We start from the raw sequence: 23582 nt of genomic DNA, 5'->3' as shown, positions 1-23582 counted from the left end.
AAGTTTCTGGAAGTTTTCCGGAATCATCTTTTATGATATAAAACTTTATAAAATTAAATAAATAATTTGATAAAGTTGGAGTACAACCTTTATTTAATATTAGGACGAGTAGGCCCCACTTACTCAATTGTAATTATCGGAAGACAAAAATGACCCTCTTCCCATAATCATTTGCCTACGAGAGTCGATGATAGGCAAATCCCCTGTAAAGTTATGCTGTTTAAAAAAGGGACATGACAGCTTTGTAGTTGTCATTACATAGAAAATGGATTACATGTATATGTAACATGTAATGAGGAATGGAAAGTGAGACGAGATGCGACTACGGATGGAGAATGAGCTTACATGTAAGTGCACGTAATGACAAGGGAAGTGGAATAACATGTATTTGCTTATGGAGGTGTAAGTGCATATGGAAAGATGGAAACACAATGTAACTTGAGGTGAAGTGAACTTTATAGACGCCTTTGAGGAAAACTAAAGTCAAAGTACACGGGAAAACATGCACATGACATTTTTGACCTTTTAAAAAGGTGACTTTTAGTCAAAAATGGGTTTTAGAGATGCAATTACATGTAAGCCTTTTCATGTAATCGTGTAGTGTGATTGGATGCGGAAAGTGAGATGAGTGGAAATGGAAATGGAAAATGAGATTACATGTACGCACGAATGATGGATGGGATGAAATACATGTAAGCACATTTGACGAATGAGATGTGAAGTGTTGTGGAATGGAAAGATGGAAATGGAATGTGATGATGCTCTCGCATGAAATGGAAGATGGAGTGAAGTGAAACATGACCAAGTTTTTGGGAAAGGACTTGCAACTTCTCCAAAATGAAGAAAAACTGAAAAGCAAACACACAAAACAAAAAAACAAACTTCAAAAGAAGAATGTGCCTTTGGAAAAAGACTCAAACATGTTAACAAGCAACACTTCAACATGCAATTTCGAATTTGGAGTTTGAGAAAAAATCAAGAACATGAAAATGAACCATTTCATCATTTTTAAAGGAAAAATACACTTTCCATGGCAACAAAATCAATGTGTAAAACATCGAGCTAAAACATGCACAAAATCAACAAGATAAGCACAAATTAATTAGCAAGAAGGAAAATGTCTTATTACTTGATGATCAAAGAGCCAAAATAGCAAGTTTTATAGACTTGAAGACCAATTCTCCCTCAAATTTGGATTTTCAAACAACTTTTGGACTTCCTCCATACTTGCATGTAATGGGCATTCAATGGTCGAATTTGACATGAGAATGCCAAAAACGTAGTCTCCAAAGACAATAACATGCATACAAACTCAAAAACGATCCCTCTTGATCAAAGGTATGGGCTGGAAATGATATTTTTAAAGTTTTTTGAACAAAATGTGACTTTTTTATGCAAAAACCTAGGCCGTTTTTGCAAAAACATGGCCAAAAAATGCATGTTTTTGAGTCATTTTTGACTTGTGAATGCAAAAACGACTTTCCCAAATTCATACACAATGATCAAAACTCCAAAATGACCCTTATTTGGCCAACACGTGAATTTTGAAGGCCCAAATTTGGGTGTTTTTGTCCAAAACGTGGCTCTAAATGAGGCTGAAACAAATTTTTTTAGCATGAAAGAGCTTGCCAAATGCATGGGAATGCATGAGGATGCAAAAACGCCTCTTGAGGGAAAGATTTCAAGTCATTCCATGGAAGAATCTAAGAGCAATCACCAGAAATGGGTTTTTGGAGGCCAAATGCATGAAGTTTTTCCTTCAATCTCCAAAAATGGGTTTTAGAAAGGCAAATGCATGTGTTTGAGAGCAAAATAGACCTTTTAGAGGCCATTACATGTTTTAAAAACATGCAATGGGCTCTGTAAAGGCAAAAATGCATGTTTTAAAATATGCTTTTTGCCCAAAAACAGGTTTAGAAAGGGTGAATGCATGTTTTTAGTGCAAAACACACCTTTTTGGTGCATATTTAAGTTACTTGCATATTCAACTCAAAGCAAAAACTCACCTTTTTGGTGCATATGCATATGTAGCTCAACTTTTAGATGTCATTGCACATTTAAGTGAGTTTTACATGCAAATGCATAAAAAATATCCACTTTCAAGATGTCATTGTACATTAAGTGAGATTATAGGCAAATGCATCAAAAGGGTCCACTTTTAAGATGTCATTGCACATTTAAGTGATCAATTTAAGCGCATATGAATTTAATTTTGATAAAATATTATTAAGTGGGACATAAATCATATTTACATTATCATATTTAACAATACAATGTGTAAATATCATTTAATAAATAATATTTACAAGAGCATTTGATTTAAATATCAATAATTACATTGAACTATATAGTTGATATAGTCACTAAAGTGAAAAAAAAAAAACTCAACTTAAAAATATAACATAAAGTGCACTATAGTGATTTTATGTGAAAATTTAAATGATAAAGTAATATAAAATCATAACATAAAGTGAATTTAAGTTATATTTTTCAAAAAGTGAATGTAAAATTAAAAATATAACATGATATTTTTAATTCGTGCAGTTGCATTAAAAACGTTTGTGTTTTGGGCACTAAATTGGTCATATTTTGTGATTGACAACACCGATTGAGCCCTAAAATATACCAAATCAAAGGAAAAACCGAAAGCAATGATTTGAGCAAAACCAAAGGACTAAAAACCAACAAATACACATTCAAAAACGAAGAAAAGGACACTGAAGGCCTCAAGAATTAAGCATAGGCTCAACAAACAAAAGAACAAAAAAGACTTGACGAAAGCCTTCAGTAAAAGAGTCCATTATATCAATTGGTTTCGTTTGATTAATCAATACAAACCAATCAAATAATGAAATAAGCTTAAAGAAATACAAAACTAGCTTGGAAAAGTTTTGTACTGTTACCTACATTTTGTGGTGACAAAATGCAGGACAACACACTTATCACCTATTTTTTCATGGTAGATATGCATGTACTTAGATAGTCTGATTTGTTGTCTTCTGTTTTGCTGTTATGTACAAGTTTCTTGGTGGAATCAACTGTTGCATATTGAGAGTTGTAAAATAATCTTGTAGAAGAGATTGAATAGTTATCATCTTGTTATATTGTGGTTGCTTTGGGATCGCTTTGTTGCACCCATGGGTAATAATTTCATATTGTTTCACATTATAAGTTAAAAAACTGTCATTTCCTTTAAATGAAGCATATCTTCACATGATAATAGTTGGCCTAAAAAGTGGCTTTGTAACTTGCTCAATTACACATTCCTAACTCTACCCAACTCCTTGGGCACTAGCTCAACAAAGGAATTGTGAATTGGAAAAGTCGACTCTTCTTACAAGTCCTCAATGGATCTTTTTATACAAGTCTGCAAGAAAGCTTGGAAAACATTCCCTTCCATCTTCAAAATCTGAAACATTTGAATTCCAAATGCTTCAGTTCCTTGCTATTTGTTGGATATGGGATGGGCTTTGCTGTAGAAGATACTTTCATGTGAACCTCGATTACCAAGGGGCTTTTGGGCCTAGTTGAACTAGTTTGACCATTTCAGTTGGGTACATTCTACAAAACTGTTACTGGCAACCATTTCTTATGCTGATATCAGCTTCTTAATGTTTGAATTACTCGAGATACGTATGCTTATATTCTACTTTGTCAATTTGATACTAGAGGATTTTTCGGAAAAAGAACAATCTTGCATCACCTTGTAATTGGGAAATTATGAGCATATGAATGGGTAGACTTCATAGAGGTAGCTAAAAGTGAAGGTGTTCCATAGAAGTCAGTGTTGCTCCAGAAAGCCATTTTGTAGCAGCTGTGGAAATCATTTGCTGTAGCTTTGTGATCTCAATGTGGAATTCCATCAAAACCAAATGGAACTGGTAAAAAATAAGCAACATGGTGTTAATAGTTTACAACTTTTCATAACCCAAATGTGCATTGATCTCTTCTAGAATGGGGTCACTTTGTGCCAATAGCACAGTACTGTCCATGGTTTAGTCCTCCTGTGACACACATGTAGTAGATCTGTAAACACCTATTCATGAAAGTAGGGATGCACAAAATGCAAGTTTATAAGTTGCATTTTGAGACGCACAGAGTGTCGTAAAGGTGTTCTTCGTAAGGTGATTTTCAACCAAAAATTAACAAACAAAACTAATTCTACAGTCCTACTCGTCATGATTTTAATGAAAAAAGACAAGAAATTATTAGATATCAAGGGTTGACATGGATAGCAAAGAGTCAACATGTTAAATTCTGAAAGAGAGATCTTTATATTGGTTTTTAATATAACTTTTGGGGTGTTTACACCGAAGAAACATGAATCGGAATCGGATCGGAATCGGCAAGGCCGAATCGAATCGTGAATCGGCAATGAATCGGCAATGAATCGGCGATGAATCGGCAAATTTGAAAAAACCCTTTAAATTTAAAGATTTTAACAATTTAAAACTTATTTCATGCACCCTTTATTGAATATAACTTAAGCACACTATAACATCATCAAATAGAAGTTAAAACTTAACATACATAAACATGAAACATAAAATCCATCACATACGTAACTATGTTATCTAAGATTCTAAAATGTAAATTGTAGGCTAGCTGAAGTAAATAGAAATCAAATGATCATAATGATTTAAATCATAGAATGTATGTAAGATGATCCATAAGACATCAAATCATAAATTTATGTAAGAATCTAAGATGAAGATCCATGAAAGTTTGAAACTTTGAAACATATGTCTATCAATGATTCAATATCAATATCTGTAAACAAAATATAAAAACAAGGCTCCAGCTCAAGCCTCAGGCTCATAGTCATCATCATCCTCAACATCATCCTCAAGCTCGGCTACAGCCTCAGCCTCAGCCTCTGAGTATCCAGTCTGCCTAGTAGCAAGGCGTCTAATGTAGGTCCTAGAGGACTGTCGAGCCATATCTCCCGCATATAAGATGGGCTCACGAATGTCGCTAGGGCCTGTGTCTGTGCGTGCACGTGTGCGTCTACCAATGCCTGAAGAACGTGCTCTAGCTGCCTCAGCCTCTATATCCACCTGGTCAATCCACGCACGGTCTTCCTCAGTGAAGACTGGATCTACAACCTCTGTGAGCCATTCTGATTCTGGATCAATCTCCTCCAGAATGATCGGAGAGGAGTCAGTGCCCAAAATCTGTCTGATCCTAAGACGGAGGTTGTAATGAACGAAGACAAGATCATTCAACCTCTGCACTGTCAACCTGTTTCTCCTCTTCGAGTGGATGTGCTCGAACATGGACCAACTGCGCTCACATCCAGAAGCGCTGCTTGGCTGACTCAGAATACGAATGGCAATTTTTTGAAGTTTTGGGGTTGTGGCCCCAAACATTTGCCACCATCTATCTGAAATAAGGGAAAATAAAAATAATTAGTCTCATTTACAAATTACAAATTACAAGTTAACTCTAAAATTACATAATCAACTTTAAGTTTAGAATCTAGATTCATGAACATTGAATATATTATTTAATTTTTACCTGGCTGTATTGTTTCCCGAGCATCTATGGCTACCCTGCTAGAGAAAAGTGGCCCTTCTTTATTATTGAACTTATCAAGCTCAATAATTGCAGCACTGCTATCCTCATCAGTACTCAACCTCTGGATCACTGTATATAATCCGGTGAGAACCTCCTCATCCGCCTTGAAGTCAGGACGGAAACGAAATGCCGAATTCAAAAAGTAAGCTGCTGCATGGATGGGTCTGTGGAGCTGATTCTGCCATCTCCTATCAATGATGTCTCAAATAGGGGCATACTTCTCCTGCACTCCTGCATACTGAGCTCTAATGGCCTCCTTGGCCCTATCCATGCCCTCATATATGTAGCCCATAGAGGGCTTCTCCCCATCAGCAGTTCGTAGGAGAGATACAAGAGGCTCAGTGGCCTACATATAAAGTAAAACAAAAATTTGAGTCAAAACTTAAACATAGAATAATTCAATAATATAAGGTAAAACTAAATCATTAAACAATTAGCATAGTAAACTGTAAAATATTAAATGTTAAATTGCAATAAAATTACCTTAAGTATTTCTCTAGCAGGTTTCCAAAAACCATCATCATCAAATATGCAATCCACCACATCTATCCCTGCAGTGGTCGTAGCATAGGAAGATGAAATCCACTCCCGCCCAACAAACATGCTCCTCAAATCATCCCTTGATGTCAACAAGGACTGCAAGGTGATGAAATTCGAGGCAAACCTCGTGATCCCTGGACGAGCTAACTCTTTGTCTCCTGTGTACTTCCTCATTGTGCTAAGGACAAATGAATGATTATAAATAAACTTACATATGTTTTTTGCCCTTTCCACACATGACTTGACCCACTCAAGTTTGCCAATTTCCTCCAACATGAGGTCAAGGCAGTGTGCTGCACAAGGGGACCAAAATATGGTGGGGTGCCTCTCCATCAAAAGTTTGCCTACAACAATTTTAAGATAATTAGAAATTCAAATTTCAAACATGTTAGAACTTAGGAAACTTAGAAATTCTAAGTTAGAATTAGAAAAAGTTCAAAATTCAAATAAATTTATTTTCAAAACTTAAAAAGTTAAAAGTTTACCTGCAGCAACATAACTTGCTGCATTATCCGTCACCACTTGCACCACATGTTGTTCCCCCACCTCTGCTATAACTTCCTCAATAACCTCACATAAGTATGTGGCGTTTTTTACATGAGCAGAAGCATCAATGGATTTGAGGAACATGGTATATCCTACAAGTAACAAAACAACGAATTATAATTACTATTAGCAATCAACAAATCAAAATTTGAAATAGTCAATCACGATTCAAAATTATGTATGTAGGAAAGTAGAATGATCAATCACCTCCACAGGATACAAGAAAATTGAGGAGTGTTCTTCCCCTCCTATCTGTCCAACCATCAGTCATGATGGTGCAACCCTTTTCGATCCACTCCTTTCGGTTGTCCTCAAGCTCATGCCTCATATCCTCAACCATTTCCTCCAGGAGGTATCCACTCAACTCAGCCTCAGTTGGGGCTTTAAACCCCGGACCACAAATGGTAACTGCATCTATCATGTTCTGCCAATAAGGAGTCCTGTCACAAATAGATAATGATATTGATTAGAAATTTAGATGTCAAAAACTAAAATCATAAAACAAGTAGATATAATTAAAGTTTTACTTTTACTTTTAACTTTAACTTTGAAGATAACAAAGAAAAAAGAATCAATTACCTGGCTGCAATAAATGGAATGTTGCAAAAGTACCAGAATTTGCAAATCTCTTTTCTGGCAGCATCATGAATCTCCTTGTTCAAACCCATGCCCTCAAGCGTGGGTTGGGAGCCAGGAGTAGTGCGGGGCACAAAGTAACTATCCATTCTGCTTTTCCGCACTCTAGGCCGCAATAGGTTGGTGTTGGACTCTGTCTCAGTATGAGACCGACTACCACTAACACTCACATGAGCACTAGCACTAGGATGAAAAGGAGGCCTAGAAGAACCCTCCCCAACACAACCTACGGATGCGGAAGCTGATGCAGATGCACTTGCAGATGTAGATGCGGTTGCGGATGTGTGAGCACGGGAGCCAATACCTCTTAACCTTTCAAGTTGCATTTTCTTAGTCAACTTGTCTTGTTCAATTTTTTCTAATGCCACTAAACAAGAGCGTTTTGCCTCAACGGTTTGTTGAGTGCAAACTGTGACATCATGGCCAGGTATGCCAGCAATGTGGTATTTCAATCTATAGATACCTCCCGCATTTATTTTTTCTTTGCAAAATATACATTTTGTTTGATATTTGGTTCTCCCAGGAAACTCTTCATTATATTTCCAGCATTCATCTTTTTTACCCATTGTGGAAATTGGAAAATGAAAGCAAAGGGCTGCTGCAATAAAAAAATTCATGTAAAAAATCAAAGTTTGCAACTAATAAACAAAAACTACAAAACAACAAACCCTAGTTTGCAATTTAGTAAAACTAAAAATAAAAAACATTCAAGATTTGCAAATGAACACTAAAAAAATTTAACAAAAAATGCATACTACACTAACATGCAAAAAAAAAACCAACACTTACCTCTTGCAAATGAGTTGAGGAGTGTTGATATTGACTCCTTAATGCTCCCAATGCAATTTATGGCCTTCCCAAATGGACTTCTGATCTCTTTGGTGCTCTTCCTTCTTGCCGGTTGGAAACCTATGGATTCTCTTTTCTCTTCTTCTCTCTCACTCTTCCTCTCTTCTACTCATACTAAGCAAATAGAAGGCTCTTTAGGGTTCTAACAAAGAGGAAAGTCAACTTAGAAAGCAAATAAAACATGTGTTTTTTTTAAAAAATTGAACTTTCTATCCTTGCTGCCGCGGCCGATTTCTGGAGATTCACGATGGCGATTTTGGCGATTTTTGCCATGAATCGCCGATTTTGGCGATTCAGGCGATTCACAAGAAAAAATCGCCACCAGTGATTTCCGATTCCAAAAAAATCGGGAGCCATGAATCTTATCGCGATTTCGGCGATTTTGTGAACTATGGTTTACACAGAAGAAAAAGGAGGGAATTCACTTGTAGCTGTCATATTATATTTTGTAACCAATTGTTGCAAGTATTTTTAGCTGACTGCTGCGTGTTCCACAGCTGTTGTAGCAAATGATCTATCTGTCAGTAGGTATATGTTTTGCAGGAATACTGCTCTACTCTGCAATAGTAATTTAATTGTGGTGTTATATTCAATTTTCTGTAGCATCTCAATTTGCAGAAGTTATAAACAATGTTCTTTAGCATGTGCTATACGGTAGGAATGAACATTTTCCCATTTATAAGTTTTGTCTTTTAAAAATAATTAAATTATTAATGCTATAATCTTTAGTCTGTTGTTCTCTTGAATGATGTATGCAGCAGGCTATGGGTGCACCCAGTAATTCTGGAAGTTGGCTGCAAGATAAGGCTGTCATTAGTTTGCACATTGAACCCATATCCTTGCCTGCTCTACTTTTTGTCTCGCAAACCTACTTCTGTCGTTTTCTTGCACAGTTGGGTTTGAGGAGTGTCTATGGCCCAGTCAGATCCAAAGGAAACTCAAAATATATTGGTGATTATATTAGTTGACTCTGCTGAGTCAATCTGAACTTGTTGGATCGCAATTACCCACTGATTTCCATTGTACTTCATACACTGACAAAAAGATAAGCATTTATTTTTAATATTATTAAAGCATGGACTGACCACTGAATTACCTTGAATGGTGTTATATAAACTGAATTTGCATCTGTCTGATTTTTTGGATAGTTATGCAAGTGTAATGCAATGATGTCATAGTGGTATTTGTTGACAAGGCACACTTAGGCCAACTACTTAGGTAGAGGGCAGGTATTATTTCATTTTTATCAAATTTTGAATGTATTATCATCAACAAACAAAGGCATAAATTTCAATATCATGAATCATGAAACTCTTTTATCAACACTTGAGGGTTTTCATTGAAGCAATTGAAGTAAAGACTAATAGACGACAAATGAGATCTAAATAGTTCCATTTTCTTGTTACAGGCAAACTCCAAGGCTCGAGAAGGACGTGTTATGGTGTACAATCTTGTTGAGGCAGCCCAAGAATTTTTGTCTAAAATCATCCCAAATGATCGAGATTTTGATCAAAATTCAAAGGTATTTTCTTGTAAGCACAAATATTTTAAGTTACTGATAAAAATAGAATAATGATTCAAAATGAAGTTAAAATATATTTTATCATAGAATAGCAGTGGGTTTAATTGGTTGAAGGCCTTTAGAGAAAATGACTACAAAATCCTATTATACCCAAGGCAGTTATAGAAAAAACCAAACTAATAATTACCGAGGAAAACAACATAGCAACGGCATAACATAATAATATTATAACTAAAGGATGGCAAAGGCTTCAAGTGACCAACTTGCAACTGTTCTGTTGGTCCGATCTACAATCTGAATGCTCAGCTTTAGGGGTCTCATTGCTCAGTTAGATATAACCCTTCTAGTGAAAGGGATGATGTAATGGAAAATAGTAGACACATGGAAATTACTACACATGGATTATATGATTTAAACCTCCAAGCGTTTATTGACTTGTAAAATGTGAGAAGCAGTGGAGAGTGCACGCCTTAAATATCTGCCGATTGGCTACAAACACTGTTGCTATAGTGTCTGCCTTATTTTCCCCAGGTGCTACCAACCCTTTGGGCCCTAGGATCAGTTTTATCAAGTTCATCGAGACCATTTTCTACAGTGAAGATTCTCGTAATGTTGGGCAACAATTCCACTCTCTACTGCAAATTTATGACTTCTTTGCTGCATATTGACATCCACACCAATACCGTGTCATTGAAAAACAAAAACCATTTAGACCTACAACTGGGAATGAGAGATGTATAGTAAGATGGAAATCAACATTGCCCCACCATTGAACCACTTGCATGCTATAAGTAATTCCTGCCCGTACTGCCACTGGTCTGGGTACCACAGCTCTGTCTTTGAAAATTTTGTGGTAGGTATGGCCAAACATGTGGGGAAAAAGCTATTATATCCTTACTTGGCCAGTTCTTGGCGTCTTTACTATACTATGGCACGATTGGCTAGGCTAACTGCTAGCCTATTCCTATCCTTGTAATGAGAGTAAATATCAACTTCAGAGGTTCTAGTTTCATTTTTCCCTTTTTATTGTATACTTAAGATTCTAATCCTTAAAAGTGCCTTTATTGCATCTTTTGATTTTTATGAGAGAATCTCCATCAACCTCTAGGATACTACAATTTATTGATTTTGCCAACTTATGACCTTTCATAAGTACCATTGCTTGAGCTTTTTATGTAGTGTCCCTTTCGGTCCCTTTCGGTCCATTCCAACATCCTTGGAAACCTCCGACTTTCTTGGATAGCACTAGCATCGCAGGGAAGGTATCCTAATAGTGTCACGGAGACCTTGGATCTATGAGTATAATGGTATCATCTATGCGCAGAATCTGCAGATCCGACATTCTGAGAGCACATCACGCCTGCTGGAGAAGTCTGTCATTTTGAGATAATACCAACTTGCATATGGATTGATATCTTATGATCTCAGGGTATTGATGGTGGGTCAAAATTCCTATTTTCTGCTATTTTTTTTTTAATGTAACTTCATTGGTTGTGTAGAAAATAATTAACTTCAGTTGTCTAGGCTCGAAAGACGACGTTTAATTAGTTATTTTATTAAATGGCTTTCTGGGGTTCAAAATAATAAAGTTTATTGATGGGAAGTTGAATTTTTTTTTTCTAATAAAAACTGTATAGATGACGATTGGGAAAGTGAAAAAGGCATTCTAGACATTTTATGTTTACAAATTAAATTTGGAGAAGTTGAATGTAGTTCAATCTTTAACCAAAGGGCGAAAACCTGGAAGTCAATTTTATGGACAGAAATCCACTGAGCTCATGAGTGATCTCAGCTAGCAATCACCATTGAGCTGAACGATTTATGCACTTTCTGTTTGTGTGAAGTTTGGACATTGTGTTCATTTGGAAACCTTAGTACGAAGGGATTCATCCAGAGTTCATAGTGCGAAAAAGGTTGGCAATAAGGAAAATGTCATAATTACACATTTCAATTCATCAATGGCTTTATGAAAATTATAGAAGTTTATTAATAGAGGCTTCAGAGCAAATAGCTATGCAATTCTCAGGTTCTAGCTATTTAGTTCTTGGTTTGTTGCAGCTATGAGGAACTAAAATCATACACACAGAACTCAAATTTTTTAAAATGTAGGTGAGATTCATGATAATTGATACACTTGTGATTAGGGTTGAAATGCTTTTCTTGATTGTTGAGCGAGTGTTGGAAGTCATATTAAGAAAGGAAGGAAGAAGTGAGTTAACCAAGGACACAACTCATGTTTATAGTCAAGTTTTGTGCCTTCACAATCGTTCACAACAAATATTTTAGAGAAGAAATTACCTCGAGAGTGTTGTCGCTGTTACTAATAACCAATAGCTCATTCTATTTGGATATGTAGAGTTTACATCTAGCAAAATTGAGACGCAAGTGTAACAATGAGCTTGTAATTTGCAAGTTGGATGTCAGTGTGAGGACTTCCATTGTCACCAGCAGGGGTTGGAAGCAGACTTCAATTACCACGGAAACCGTAACCCTCTTTGAGTGGTCATGTGACCTAGTCATTAGGAGATTCATAACAGCTTGAGGTTGGTTTGACAATAGTTTTAGCACTACTGTTGAGAAATTTAGAGGTTAAGTATCATCGCAGTTGAATATTACAACAATAAATGCTGCTAGTAGTCAGGATTGAAGGAAGTAGTGGTTATAATAAGTGCCAAAATTGTTGGCAGTTTTCAACACAGTTAGTCTTGCAGATCCAAAGGAACGTTTGTATCTGCATTTTGCACAATGGAAGTTATGTAATGAGATGACAGTTTATTGCACAAGTGGGTGTGGTATTGAAGAAATAATACATATTGTTGAGCGGTTAGCAAGAAGTTGTACTCTAAATTGTATGTTAATTGATATCTGCTGTAAGTGTGTAAGGTCATAGGAAGCCATATATTTATACACTGCATTTAGAATGGTGCGTGAATTTCCAAGATTATAAAGTTTTAAACATTTGCATTCTATAAGGAATTAGTGCAACAAATAGTATAAACATACTAGAACTTCTACGAAGATCAGCTCAGTTTTTACCATTTTTCAAACTAACCTAAAAAATTTCAGTTATAGTAGTTGAGATAGATTTATTAATATCAAGAGACCAACAACGGTCTAAGGGACTGGAAAGAGTACAACAAGGAAAATGTTAGCAGAGGGAGCACCAAACGGTGTCTGCAGAAACAATAAGCAAGAAAGCAAAAGAACAAGACAAGGAAATTTGAAGTACTTCTCACAAACGAGTATCTAGGGTGAGGGTATGTCCTGGACTGTCATCCCTCAGAGCTTCTGGATATATGATGATGTTGTCGAGTGTGTCCTTTGCTAGGCCTCACAAATCTAGTGTGATCCGGAGCAGGGCTGAGTGATTGCTTTGTTCCTCGGGCAGGAGACACAAGTGTGAAGGAGGTGGTCAGCTGGTCAAAAGTCTCTCCCGATGGGAACTGAAGCTGTAAAGTGTGTTTACGAAGCCGCAAGGCCTCTTGGAGATAAAGTGCAAGACACTACTGGTCAGTGTATCTGAAATATGAAGAAAGGGACTTGCACTCCCTGAACAATTAGTAAAACCTCCCCTTGACATCATAGTAGATGGGGCAACAAAAAACAAAATGGATCTTAGATTCTGCCTCGCCAAGGGGGTAAAGGCAAAAGATCTTGTCCTCTTTGTTGATTCGGTGGCCTGTGTGTATATGTGGTAGATGAGGTTTTTGAATGGACTATTTCATTGGCAAATGGAAGACTGTGAAGTATTTTCACTATATAATTTTCTGAAGGTCACAACTTTCTTTGAAGAGCAACCAATGAAAGCATGTAAAGTAAACAAAGATAGAAAATGGAGGGGAAAGGAAAAGGTAATAAAGGCGAAAAAAGAAAAGTTAATGACAAGGATCCATACACATAATGTTAGAAATAGAATGTTAGAAGTGGACAAAGCAATACAATACGGGCTCAATACCAAGCTATATAGACAAAAAATGCAAGGAAACGTATTGGACTATGTTCACACTATATGCAATTTGCAATTTTTTGAGTGTTTGCCCTCGTGGGGTAACAAACACTTGCATATACACCAAAAGTAAGGTACTTACCACATATTAAGGAGAGAACTCAATAGCATTTCATTCATTCAATGATCATCATATACAATAGTATTTTCCACAATTCCATTTCTCATTCTATGAAGGAAGTTTATACATATAATGATTCAGGGGGGAGAAAGGCGAACCGTCACACGTGTGTAACTACCTCGGTTTTGTCTAATTGTTTAACTACCCAAGTTTCCTGACTACATCATCCCTCTCAAAAAGGGTCGCCTCTGGACAACAACATACAAAATGTCCGAGACAGTGACAACAAAATGGGAATGGTGACGACTACAAAATATATGACTAAGAAGAAGAAGAAAACAACTAAGATGAAGAAGGAAGCATCCTTGGAGTTGGTTGGGATGTTGGAAGGTTCAACTTATATTGAAACTTGTACACTTGCTATGTATGGATGAGTAAATCTGCCCGGGCATGTGAGTTGGCTTCTACTACGTCCTTTAACATGAGTGCAACATCCTTCAGTTCAGCCTTCTTTCGGTAACATGCCTCCTTGGCTTTGACTATGTCTCTGCTACACACTTCTCCTTTATATCCTCTACCAATCGTGTCTCCACCACACACTTCTACTTTGTAACCTCTCCCAACTGTGTCTCTACCATACTCTTACCCTTTGTGGCTGCCTCTAACTGCGCCACGAATGTTGCATTCTCCTTTTTCCTAAGCTGACTACCGAGTGGCTAGCTGGGTAGCTATCTCCTCCCAAGATCTCTTTGCGGCTACCCTAGCCTCCTCACGCTGCGCTGCAAACACACTTTGCACAATCTGCCGGCCTCTATCAACCACATCGGTAAGAGTGGCAAGATATGCTTCTACATCCTCATCAGCTGTACTGTGTGCTGGCTCCTCCTTCACTGTTTGTACTACTACCTCTACCATTTCTCATTGAGGACATCCTCCCTCCACTACATGCACTACCATCGCAGGTGTCGTCTGTAATATCCCTTATCAATTCGAACCTCAACTTGTTGATTTGTAGGTCAAGGGAAATTGTCAAACACTTCCAATACGATCTCTATGCTTGCTGTTTCTGAGTGTCAGACTGATTATGCTTGCTTGTAATGATATCAAAGGGAATCTAAAAGGGAATCTAAAAGCCTATAATTGATTACTACTATATCTAAGAAAAGAGCTAAATGCATATGCAATTCTCTTTTGGCTTTTCAAATGCATATAGATGAATTCTAAATGAAAAATGTGCACTTACAGCCAATTGGTATTTTGTCTAACACTTGGCATGCATACTATTATGTCAATCATGGAAGATATAAATATGCACATTACATCAAATATATAAACCTATAACTTATCACTCCTTTAGTGAGATATTTTCTAATTCAATGCTTAACATAATATTCCAAGGCTCTTGGCTTTGCAACGCCAAAAAAAAAGAGTAGAAATGACATTATAAATCTGATATAAAATGTGCATCTACAGGTACTTATGATAGCCATCTTTACAATGCCAAATGACCACTTTAAATACCTTCCATCTAGGGTTTGCATCCCAGACCTCTAGAATCGCTCCTTGGAGCAAAATTGCAAATATCAAGAATGAAGATGTAAAAGATAATGAAAGAATGAGCCAACATCTCCTTTTATTTCCCTCTCAAAGCCAGTCAAACCCTAAAGGGAGAATATGTCTTTACCTTTATTATAAAATGGCATCTTCTCAATTAAAAGGTCTCTATGTAAAGGAAAAACAACCCTTTCCTCAAAGAACATAACTCTAGGTGCCCGAAGGTCTCTGGATGATGAAACTAAGTTATAATAATTCAAGACCTTTCCAACGAGCTATAACACACAGGCTCATCTGACTAGATGAAGCCAAAATCCCCTTATTACTCCAATTAGCTATATAAATAGCTTTATTTTAATTTATTTAAACACAAACTTAGGAAATATTAAAAATATTTTCTTTTATTCAATTGGAAAGCCAAACCAACCAAATAATTAGTGAATGGGTCCTATCACTTGCTTGTGACTGATGTCGGGCAATTTGGGCCAACTGGCCGTCCCATCTCTAAAAACTAGGGATGCTTCTAGACACTAGGGAATATACCCTGTCACCTTGAAACTGAAACTGTATACTGGTCCTGAGGAGCCTCAAATCTGATCATTGCCACAACCTCCTAAATTTTAGGAAAATCTTTAAAATTAAGGAACTGCCCCAATTGGCTCTCAAACTGGCTGTAGAACTAACTCTGGTCACTGAGTATCCAGTATGAGTCTCTAGCCACCACTGCTAGCCTATGAGACTCCAATAATAGGCCAAATCTCATGACTCTACTAGTCAGACTAGAGAGGCGACATGACAATATGGACTAGTTGTCAAGAAATACTTGGAAGTTTCCTAGTGACATCTTATCAAAGATATGTAGGATGATGTGCTGAAAGATTGCCGGTGCATTGCAAAGGTCGAGGGGCATTTGATTATATGCATATACACTATTCTCCACTTCGAAGGTTGTTTTCAATTTATCTTCCTCTACAATGTATATCTGGTTATACCTAGAACCCCTCTATAAATGAATAAATTTCGTGGTCCATGACCTCCTCCAAAATGCTATCAGTGAACGGGTCTTTGATGGTGACCACGTCGAGGCAGTGAAAATCCGCATAGATGCGGATCTGATTTGCTTCCGTCTTCAAGGAGATAACAATGGGGGAAACCCACTCGTCTTAACTCGAAAGATGATACTTGTCTCCAACATTCGTTCAATCTTGGCGTTCACTCTTGTAGCATAATTCATATTCATTCGATACAACCTCTTTCATATGGGTTGGGCTTTGGGAACCCAAGGAATTCGATGTATGCATAACTCTAGGGGTACAGCCTTCAAATCCTTGTATGTCCAAGTGAACACGTCCTTGTACTCCATGAGATTTCAAATGCTACTGTCTTTAGCACTGGATTCCAGTTGTCTCCCATCAGAATGTTTTTGGGATTTTGCTCATCTCGTAGGTTTATCTCCTTCAATTTGGCTTCTTTGTATTGGATAGATTCATCCTTGGAGAATTGGTGGGCAGGGCTTTCCTTAACTCGAGTTTCAACTTCCTTATATTCATTATATTCTGGAAGGAACCCATTTGGTTCTTCCTTGATTTTGAGCACGTTATAGGATAAATTGAATAGTTCATAATCGCTCATTTGCTAGTGGATAAGCCATCTATGGAGTCTGCATTGTCTTCGGAGCACTCCCCTAATTCCAATATCCCTTTGTCGTTAGGTTTCATACCCCTTTTCCCTTCGTCTACTCTGTTGTCGGATTCAAAGTTCGAGGAGGATGCCACTTCTTCTTTGACCATCTGAGTTCTGATGTCAATCACAAACTTTCTCCCCCCCTTCTTGAATGATAAAGTATTCCTTTTCCAATTATGATTGGCTTTGGCAGTCACTAACCACCCTGTCCCTAGGATGGCATCATATCCCTTTTGTTGAAGAGGGATTACTACGAAATCCAAGGTAAACTATTGTGTGTTGGTAGTTACTTGTTGCGCCATTAAGGTTCCGAGGGGCTTGATGTCGTGTTGGTCAACCCCAAGAGGTTGAAGGTTGGTGGCCACAACGTTGGCTGCTTGAGGCTCTTCTAAGTGTCTTCAAACAAAACATTCACCCTTGACCCACCATCAACAATGGTGTTGGAGCGAACGGTGCCTAAAATACCCATCTTTACTACAACATGGTGTTGTTCGTTGTTCACTGTAAGTATTCTTGGGTCTGCTACAAAACCACTAAGAGCCTCGATCCATTCTAGTGTACTTGTTGGAGCAGTTGAGTTGCTCAACAGGGATGTTCTTAGGTGGGGCAACCTGTCAAGTAGGTCCTTGACCTTTACCGATATTTCTAGTTGCATCATCTGCCTCAAAATATTTTGTTCTACCATTGTTCGGCTAGAGGGGCCAACGATATCCTTTGGCTCCCTTCGAGCCTGGAATTCTTTCTCAATCTTGGCCTTCACCTCGAGCACCCTTTGGTTTTTCGTACGAGGGTCAGGATATATGTTCTTCTTGGCTTGTGCTTGTGTGATTGCCAAGATTTCTTCCTCCATACTTCTCCCTTTTGATGTTAAGGGGGTTGATGCCAGGCTTCTGGCAATTGGTGTCCTTGTGGCCTCCCTACCCACACCAACTACATAGTTTTTGTAGAATTCCCTCCTTCTAGCAATCCCAGGCAACGTGTCCCCACTGATTGCAAATTTACATTGAATCATTGTTCTTCCCTTTGCATCATACTAGATTCGGGTGTAGTTATTGTTGTTATTGTGATTCCCTTGGCCTCCCCGATAGTTATTTCTATAGCCGCCGAATGTCGCAGTATTGTTATTTTTTTGAGCACCCGTTTCATATGTGGAGGGTTGCTCCTATGTGAACAAAACTTGATGGTTCTTGACCCTCATATTGTAGGGACATTCTTTAGTGGAATGTCCCATGATCTTGCAGATATCACAAAAGAATTTATTAGGACAAAAGCCTTTAGTGTGTTCGGCTTATTTGCAGTTCGTACACCACACTTCGCCCTCCTCTGTTTTGCTAGAACCTCCTTTTGTTGCCTTTTGTTCCTTAATCATCCTCTTGAGATCTTTTTGTAAGTTACGTACTTTTTTGCTCAATTCCGCATCAATGCTCTCCTTTGAGGACTCACTGTCTGATGACTTGTTTTACTTGGAGGTCTTATTTTTGCTCTCCCAGTCTATTGCACGGTTGTATGCATTTTTGGATGACGTAGGAGGTAAGAACTTCATTTTCTTCCAAAGGTAAATTTTCACTCCCTTGATGAACAATTGCTTCTACAGTTTGTCAGCTAGCACACTTTCCATCTTTCCTAGTAATTCCTTTAACCTCCACCCATAAGCTCACAGACTCATTCTTATCTTGCTTTGTCCCTTAGATTTCTGCAAGGATTTTATTGTCGTCTCATAGCAACTTGAACTTCATCTGGAATTCCTTCTTCAGTTTTGGTCATGTGGTCAATTTAGTTTTTTTCACACCGGCATCCAAGCCAATGGCTCCCTCACTTAGTGTGGCGGGAAATCGGTTGATCCACTTGTTATGATCAGTGACTTCATTATTGCAAGTTTGGCAATGGCGAATCAGATCCTCCTTCACCTAGCCCTTAAACTTGGGCAATTTTTGCTTGTTTGAGGCCATAACTACTGGCTGTTGTACCGGTTGTGCCTCTTGTGGCGGCGGCAAGTATTGTGATTTCACACTCGTGTTTCTTGTATTACATTGAGGTGTGGTGGGGCTGAACACAAGGTTTGGGCTAACACAAGGTTTGGATACCCTGCGCTTGTGCTGCTTCAACACCTCCAGCTGCGTTGGTTCCCTCTTCACTCCTGCTTCGTATTTCTTCTGTCCGATGTGTGTGGGATGGATTTATGAATTCTTACTGCGTTTCCTCAATCAAATTCAACCTTTGCCTTGTCCCCTCAAGCAACTCATTGCCACTTCTTACTTGCCGATGTTGTGGCGAACTAGAACAATACCTTTCGGTTACGACACCTCCTGTGGCACCCTTGTGGTCACCTTCCCTGACACCTCTGAGGTCCACTTCAGACAACTCTTCAACTGGTTGTCCTTCAGCAAGTTGCCTTATCCTTTGTCTCCGTTCAGCTTACTGTGCGAAAATTAAAGCTTGGTGTGTGGCGTTGTTGGCTAAATTTTTTGTATGTCATTGAGTACAACTTACAAAATTGTAACTTTGGGCAACATTACATGAGATTTCTTTGTCCTCTTAGAAATAGGGGAGCCTCCCTTCTTACCGTAGGTGGCTTTAGTAGGAACTTAACTAAAATTACAAAAAGGATGGTTTTCTTGATCAATTCCTCTTTTTTCAGGAATGATTTGCATACAATTATAACTTTCCAACTTAACAAAAAGTGCCTTATTGTTATGATAATACCGGTGACCTTGGAATTGACATAAGAACAACCCCAGGGGTAGTAGTTTACTTTTTATATTTTGTGAAACAAAAACAAGAACCCAAAGTCTCTTGCATTTGTCTCGAATAAGGATTCAAGCAGAATAAACAATAAGGCACAAAGTCTCTTACTGAATACTCTCAAATTTAATAAAAACACTTACAACTGAAGCCCAAAGGCTTCAACTCTAAGTAATCAGCCACTACTATCTTTTACAATTTGTCCTCCTACAACATAAAGCCCTCAAAAGTTCAAATTGGCTTTGAATGCAATAGACAACTTAAAGTCTGCATGATTAGATTCAAATCCGTTTTGATCAAAACTCCAAAACTCACAATTAGTATCTAGAAAATGTCGTCCCGTAACACCTTGAATCAACACAAAATTTGAAAGCAAGTTGCCTCTTTTATTGATAGCAATTTAGATTTACATCCAAGCACAAAGTCTTCGAGTGCACATATAAACTGATAGATTTTTCTTGCCTTACCAAAAGATGATTATTTACAATTAGCTCCCTCATTTATATAGGAAAATAGGAGAGAGAAAAGAGGAAAAAATGGAACAACCTCAACCAGCTTATCTCTAACTAATTACTTTGACTTTATTCAAAGTTACATGCCTAATGCAATTGCAACTTGATTACACGTTACAAATTTGCACATGATACTATCACATGCACTTACATCCTGTTTTTCCATCACATGTAATATGTCAATTACAAATAATATTCTAAGTGTCTTACAAGACACAAATTCTATTACATCAAGCTTTATTGGTCTTCATGCTGTTACAAGATGTCGGGTATTCTACTATTGTTGTGCTCATGTTTGGTGGAAGCATCTCAAACTGGAGTATGAATATGCATCCTTGATTGTTTCGTTGAGTGTTCATTGACCAAATTGAAAACACTGTATACTTGTAATCATTCTTTCACCTCCTTGTAGGCTCCATCACGTGATCACTCTTGCTTCGCGTTCCTCTATCTTCTTTGCATGTTTGGGGTTATGCCTATTGTCGTTATTGAGTTTCTAGAGAAAGCCATTGTATGTTCCTTCAAGCATAGATGGGTCCATTTTTGATGTGTAAAATCATGGATTGGGCAAAGTATGAATAGGGAATGGGTTTGGGATGTTGCGGCCAGCAAATGAGCAAATGGGATAAGCTCATAATGGCTCAAAAATGAGTAGAAAAACCAAAAACGGGTTTTTTGGAGTGGTTTGCATATGTAGACAGTGAGCTTTAAGATGTGCAAATGAGGAGTGAAGTGTAAAAGAATGAAAGAAAAAGGGAGAGTTATATTAGAAGATCATTTGCTGTAAGCCCAAGTGGCAATTTCTCTTTCTTCTAGAATAGGACAATTGTCTAATTCTGATTGGCCGGTGGGGTGGCAACCCTAATTAGGGTTTCTAGGATTCAATCTGGATCGTCGGTTTTGCTTTTGATCTCTACCGTCGGTTGTAATTTTGACATCTATAAAAGGCTATTTGCTCTCATTTGTAAGGGTCGAAGAAAATTGTTGCATAAGATAATGCCAAAATTGCTTTCTTTCTCATTGTTGTGACTTGCATGGTGATTAAGGGCCTGTGGTATTATTGCATGGTTTCTACTTCCAAATGGTTAGAGTAACATTTGTGAGGAGTTATGTTGGAGGATTGTTGCCAAGATACTATCAAAATTGTTCTTTATTCATTGTTGTGACTTGCATGGTGGATATACATGATCATTTTGGTGTATTGCATGGTTCTTCTCATCTCTCAAATTAAAGTAGGATTTCATTTCATGTTGTTAGAGTAGAAGTAGATGGCTAATTTTATGGTGATGTTAGTGAATGTTTGATAGGGATCAATACTAGACCACTAGCATCCTAGTGGCTTGTTGGGAAGCCTTGTGTGGCAAACTAGTGTATTTTTCCTTTGAATCATTGCATTTGTGAAGGTGTGGCCATTGGTTAGCTTTCATTAGATTCGATCCCCATCCATTTGCTAACCTTTCCATTCATAGGAGTAGGAGTAGAATAGTGAGTAGTTGAAGAAGTATGATTAGAATAGTGAGTAGTTGGGTAGTCGAATTTCACTCTAAGAAAGTTAGGAAGGTAGAAGTCATTAGAACCATTATCGCCTCCTCCTCGCGCAATCAACATTATCTAGCGCTACATCCTCCACCATCACCGTCACCATCAACATCACCTGGCACTCATACAAAATCATCACCATCTCACCAAAAGCCCAAGTCATCCTCGAATGAATAGCGTAAGGCCGCCTACATGATTGCCAGCAAATCACATCAATAAAATTGAGCGAGTATCCACAAGTGTAAGGAACATTGGAGTTATTCTCATATCCCATGAGCAATAACTTTTCAAGAGAGGAATTGTATGTTTTATACTTCGTATCAGATATTCAATTACTAATATGTTATGTAAGTGATACAAAACTCACATCAACACGGGTTATATGTAAAGTACAAACATTTGACAAGTGTCTCTATTTCAGAGACTTTCTAAGGAACTTTTTATGCTTCTAATCTTTGGCCCGAAATAGATTATACTATGACAAGTGTCATTATTTTGGAAACTTTCTCTGAAACTTGTTGTACTTTAACTTTTGAGCCTGAAATAGGATTAATAATGTTGATTTTGGATCATCTAACGATCATTTAAAAGGGCTATTGTATCTTGGATGATACAAATTTATGGTTTCTAGATATTTTCTCTTTTGGTCACAATTTTTAAAAATAATTAAAGATTCGCCACGGTTTTACAAAATTTTCATATGACGGAAAAAAATCGCCAATAAAATTAATTTTTTTCCCTTAAAATAATGTTGGATTTGCCACAATATTTATACAATTTTCCAAAGGGGGTTTCTTAAAGTTAACCCTGGTCAGAGGTTTGGAAACCCAACATATGGAAGACATTGGACCATAGAACTGTTGCATCACATGGATTAGAGCATAATGTGTACAACAAGACCAAGTTGTATATGAAAAGAGGCTAGCTGTGCAAGGCATAAAGAGTGTCATATGATGAAGGGAAAGTTGATTCCTATGAAAGAAGTGAAAAGAAAGTCATTAAGATGAGGAAAACAAGAGGTGTATGTGGAGAGGAATATTTTACCGTACAACAAGCACCAACCCATCCATCAATTGTACTTAGGCTATACATGAATCACAAGATCGTACATAGAACACAACGAAAGGTGAGTGCTACAATGACTGTATGGGGGGCTCCATGAAGATAAGGATATCATGTTGTACAACAAGCATTAGACTGTGTTGTAATATCTACACCACACGAAGGAAGAAAAGTGAACTTGTATATGGTGCCCAATGAGGAGCCGCATAAGGAGAATGATATTTAGTTGTACGGTAAGCATCATATTGACTTGGATTGGAGGTGTTGTACAATACAAGATCGTAAGTGGGGAGTGCACTACACAGTTAAGTGAGGAGGAGATTGTACATAAAGCAAATAAATAAATTGCTTGTGAATTCCAAGCTGTATGTGAAGAAAAGTTGTAAGCCATTAATGGAGTTACCACTTGAGCCATACGATATAAATCCTCTAGATGTAGTATCAACTTTTGGGCCATATGCCAGACGGTCATCTCAATGTCATATTCCTATTTCAGGACAGACCTCACAGAGGTTCGACCCTTATATTTCGAGACACACCAGATGCGGGAAACCTTGTAGAGGTTACACTCGACAGTGACACACTACCTCTAGCGTTTCCTTGAAACAACTTAGCCCCACTCTCGCCCTAGATCTTATCCTTTGGTTCTGGACTACTACTCGTCAATGAAGAGGGTTTAGTTGTACTTTGTTAAGTTCTTTTGGGTTCTTGCTTAGTGCTTTTCTTTCTTTCTCTTTCTGTTGGCACCGTTTT

The 23582-nt window shown here is 37.7% G+C and overlaps 3 protein-coding genes across 11 annotated transcripts in view; 1 reads left to right on the top strand and 2 right to left on the bottom strand.

Moving 5' to 3' along the window:
- The window catches only part of GCN2 (protein kinase family protein), a 389262-nt gene that overhangs the window by 34652 nt on the left and 331028 nt on the right, over nucleotides 1-23582 (top strand). For all 9 annotated transcript variants that reach the window (XR_016364575.1, XR_016364573.1, XR_016364574.1 and 6 more), the window contains exon 5: nucleotides 9557-9670. Coding sequence is in view for 6 of the 9 variants with exons in the window: in XM_089829969.1 (XP_089686095.1) it covers nucleotides 9557-9670 (114 nt within the window). In the remaining 3 variants the exon portion in view is untranslated. The remainder of the gene's footprint in view (nucleotides 1-9556; nucleotides 9671-23582) is intronic.
- On the bottom strand, nucleotides 4607-5771 carry LOC149555815 (uncharacterized). The gene is made up of 2 exons (XM_089829971.1): nucleotides 5518-5771; nucleotides 4607-5383 (listed from the first exon to the last, which is right to left on the bottom strand). Exon 2 carries the CDS (start codon nucleotides 5367-5369, stop codon nucleotides 4803-4805), a length of 567 nt encoding a protein of 188 aa, XP_089686097.1. The 5' UTR covers nucleotides 5370-5383; nucleotides 5518-5771; the 3' UTR covers nucleotides 4607-4802.
- LOC149555814 (uncharacterized) lies at nucleotides 5780-7625 on the bottom strand. The gene is made up of 5 exons (XM_089833731.1): nucleotides 7243-7625; nucleotides 6871-7103; nucleotides 6603-6755; nucleotides 6061-6461; nucleotides 5780-5923 (listed from the first exon to the last, which is right to left on the bottom strand). The coding sequence occupies exons 1-5, from the start codon at nucleotides 7623-7625 to the stop codon at nucleotides 5780-5782; spliced, it is 1314 nt and encodes a 437-aa protein (XP_089689857.1).

The sequence above is a fragment of the Cupressus sempervirens genome, chromosome 5 (genome assembly GCF_028749045.1).
Source record: "Cupressus sempervirens isolate cs-2001-9-10 chromosome 5, ASM2874904v1, whole genome shotgun sequence".
In the NCBI taxonomy this organism is placed as follows: Eukaryota; Viridiplantae; Streptophyta; class Pinopsida; order Cupressales; family Cupressaceae; genus Cupressus; species Cupressus sempervirens.
This window is presented reverse-complemented; position numbering and strand designations above follow the sequence as displayed.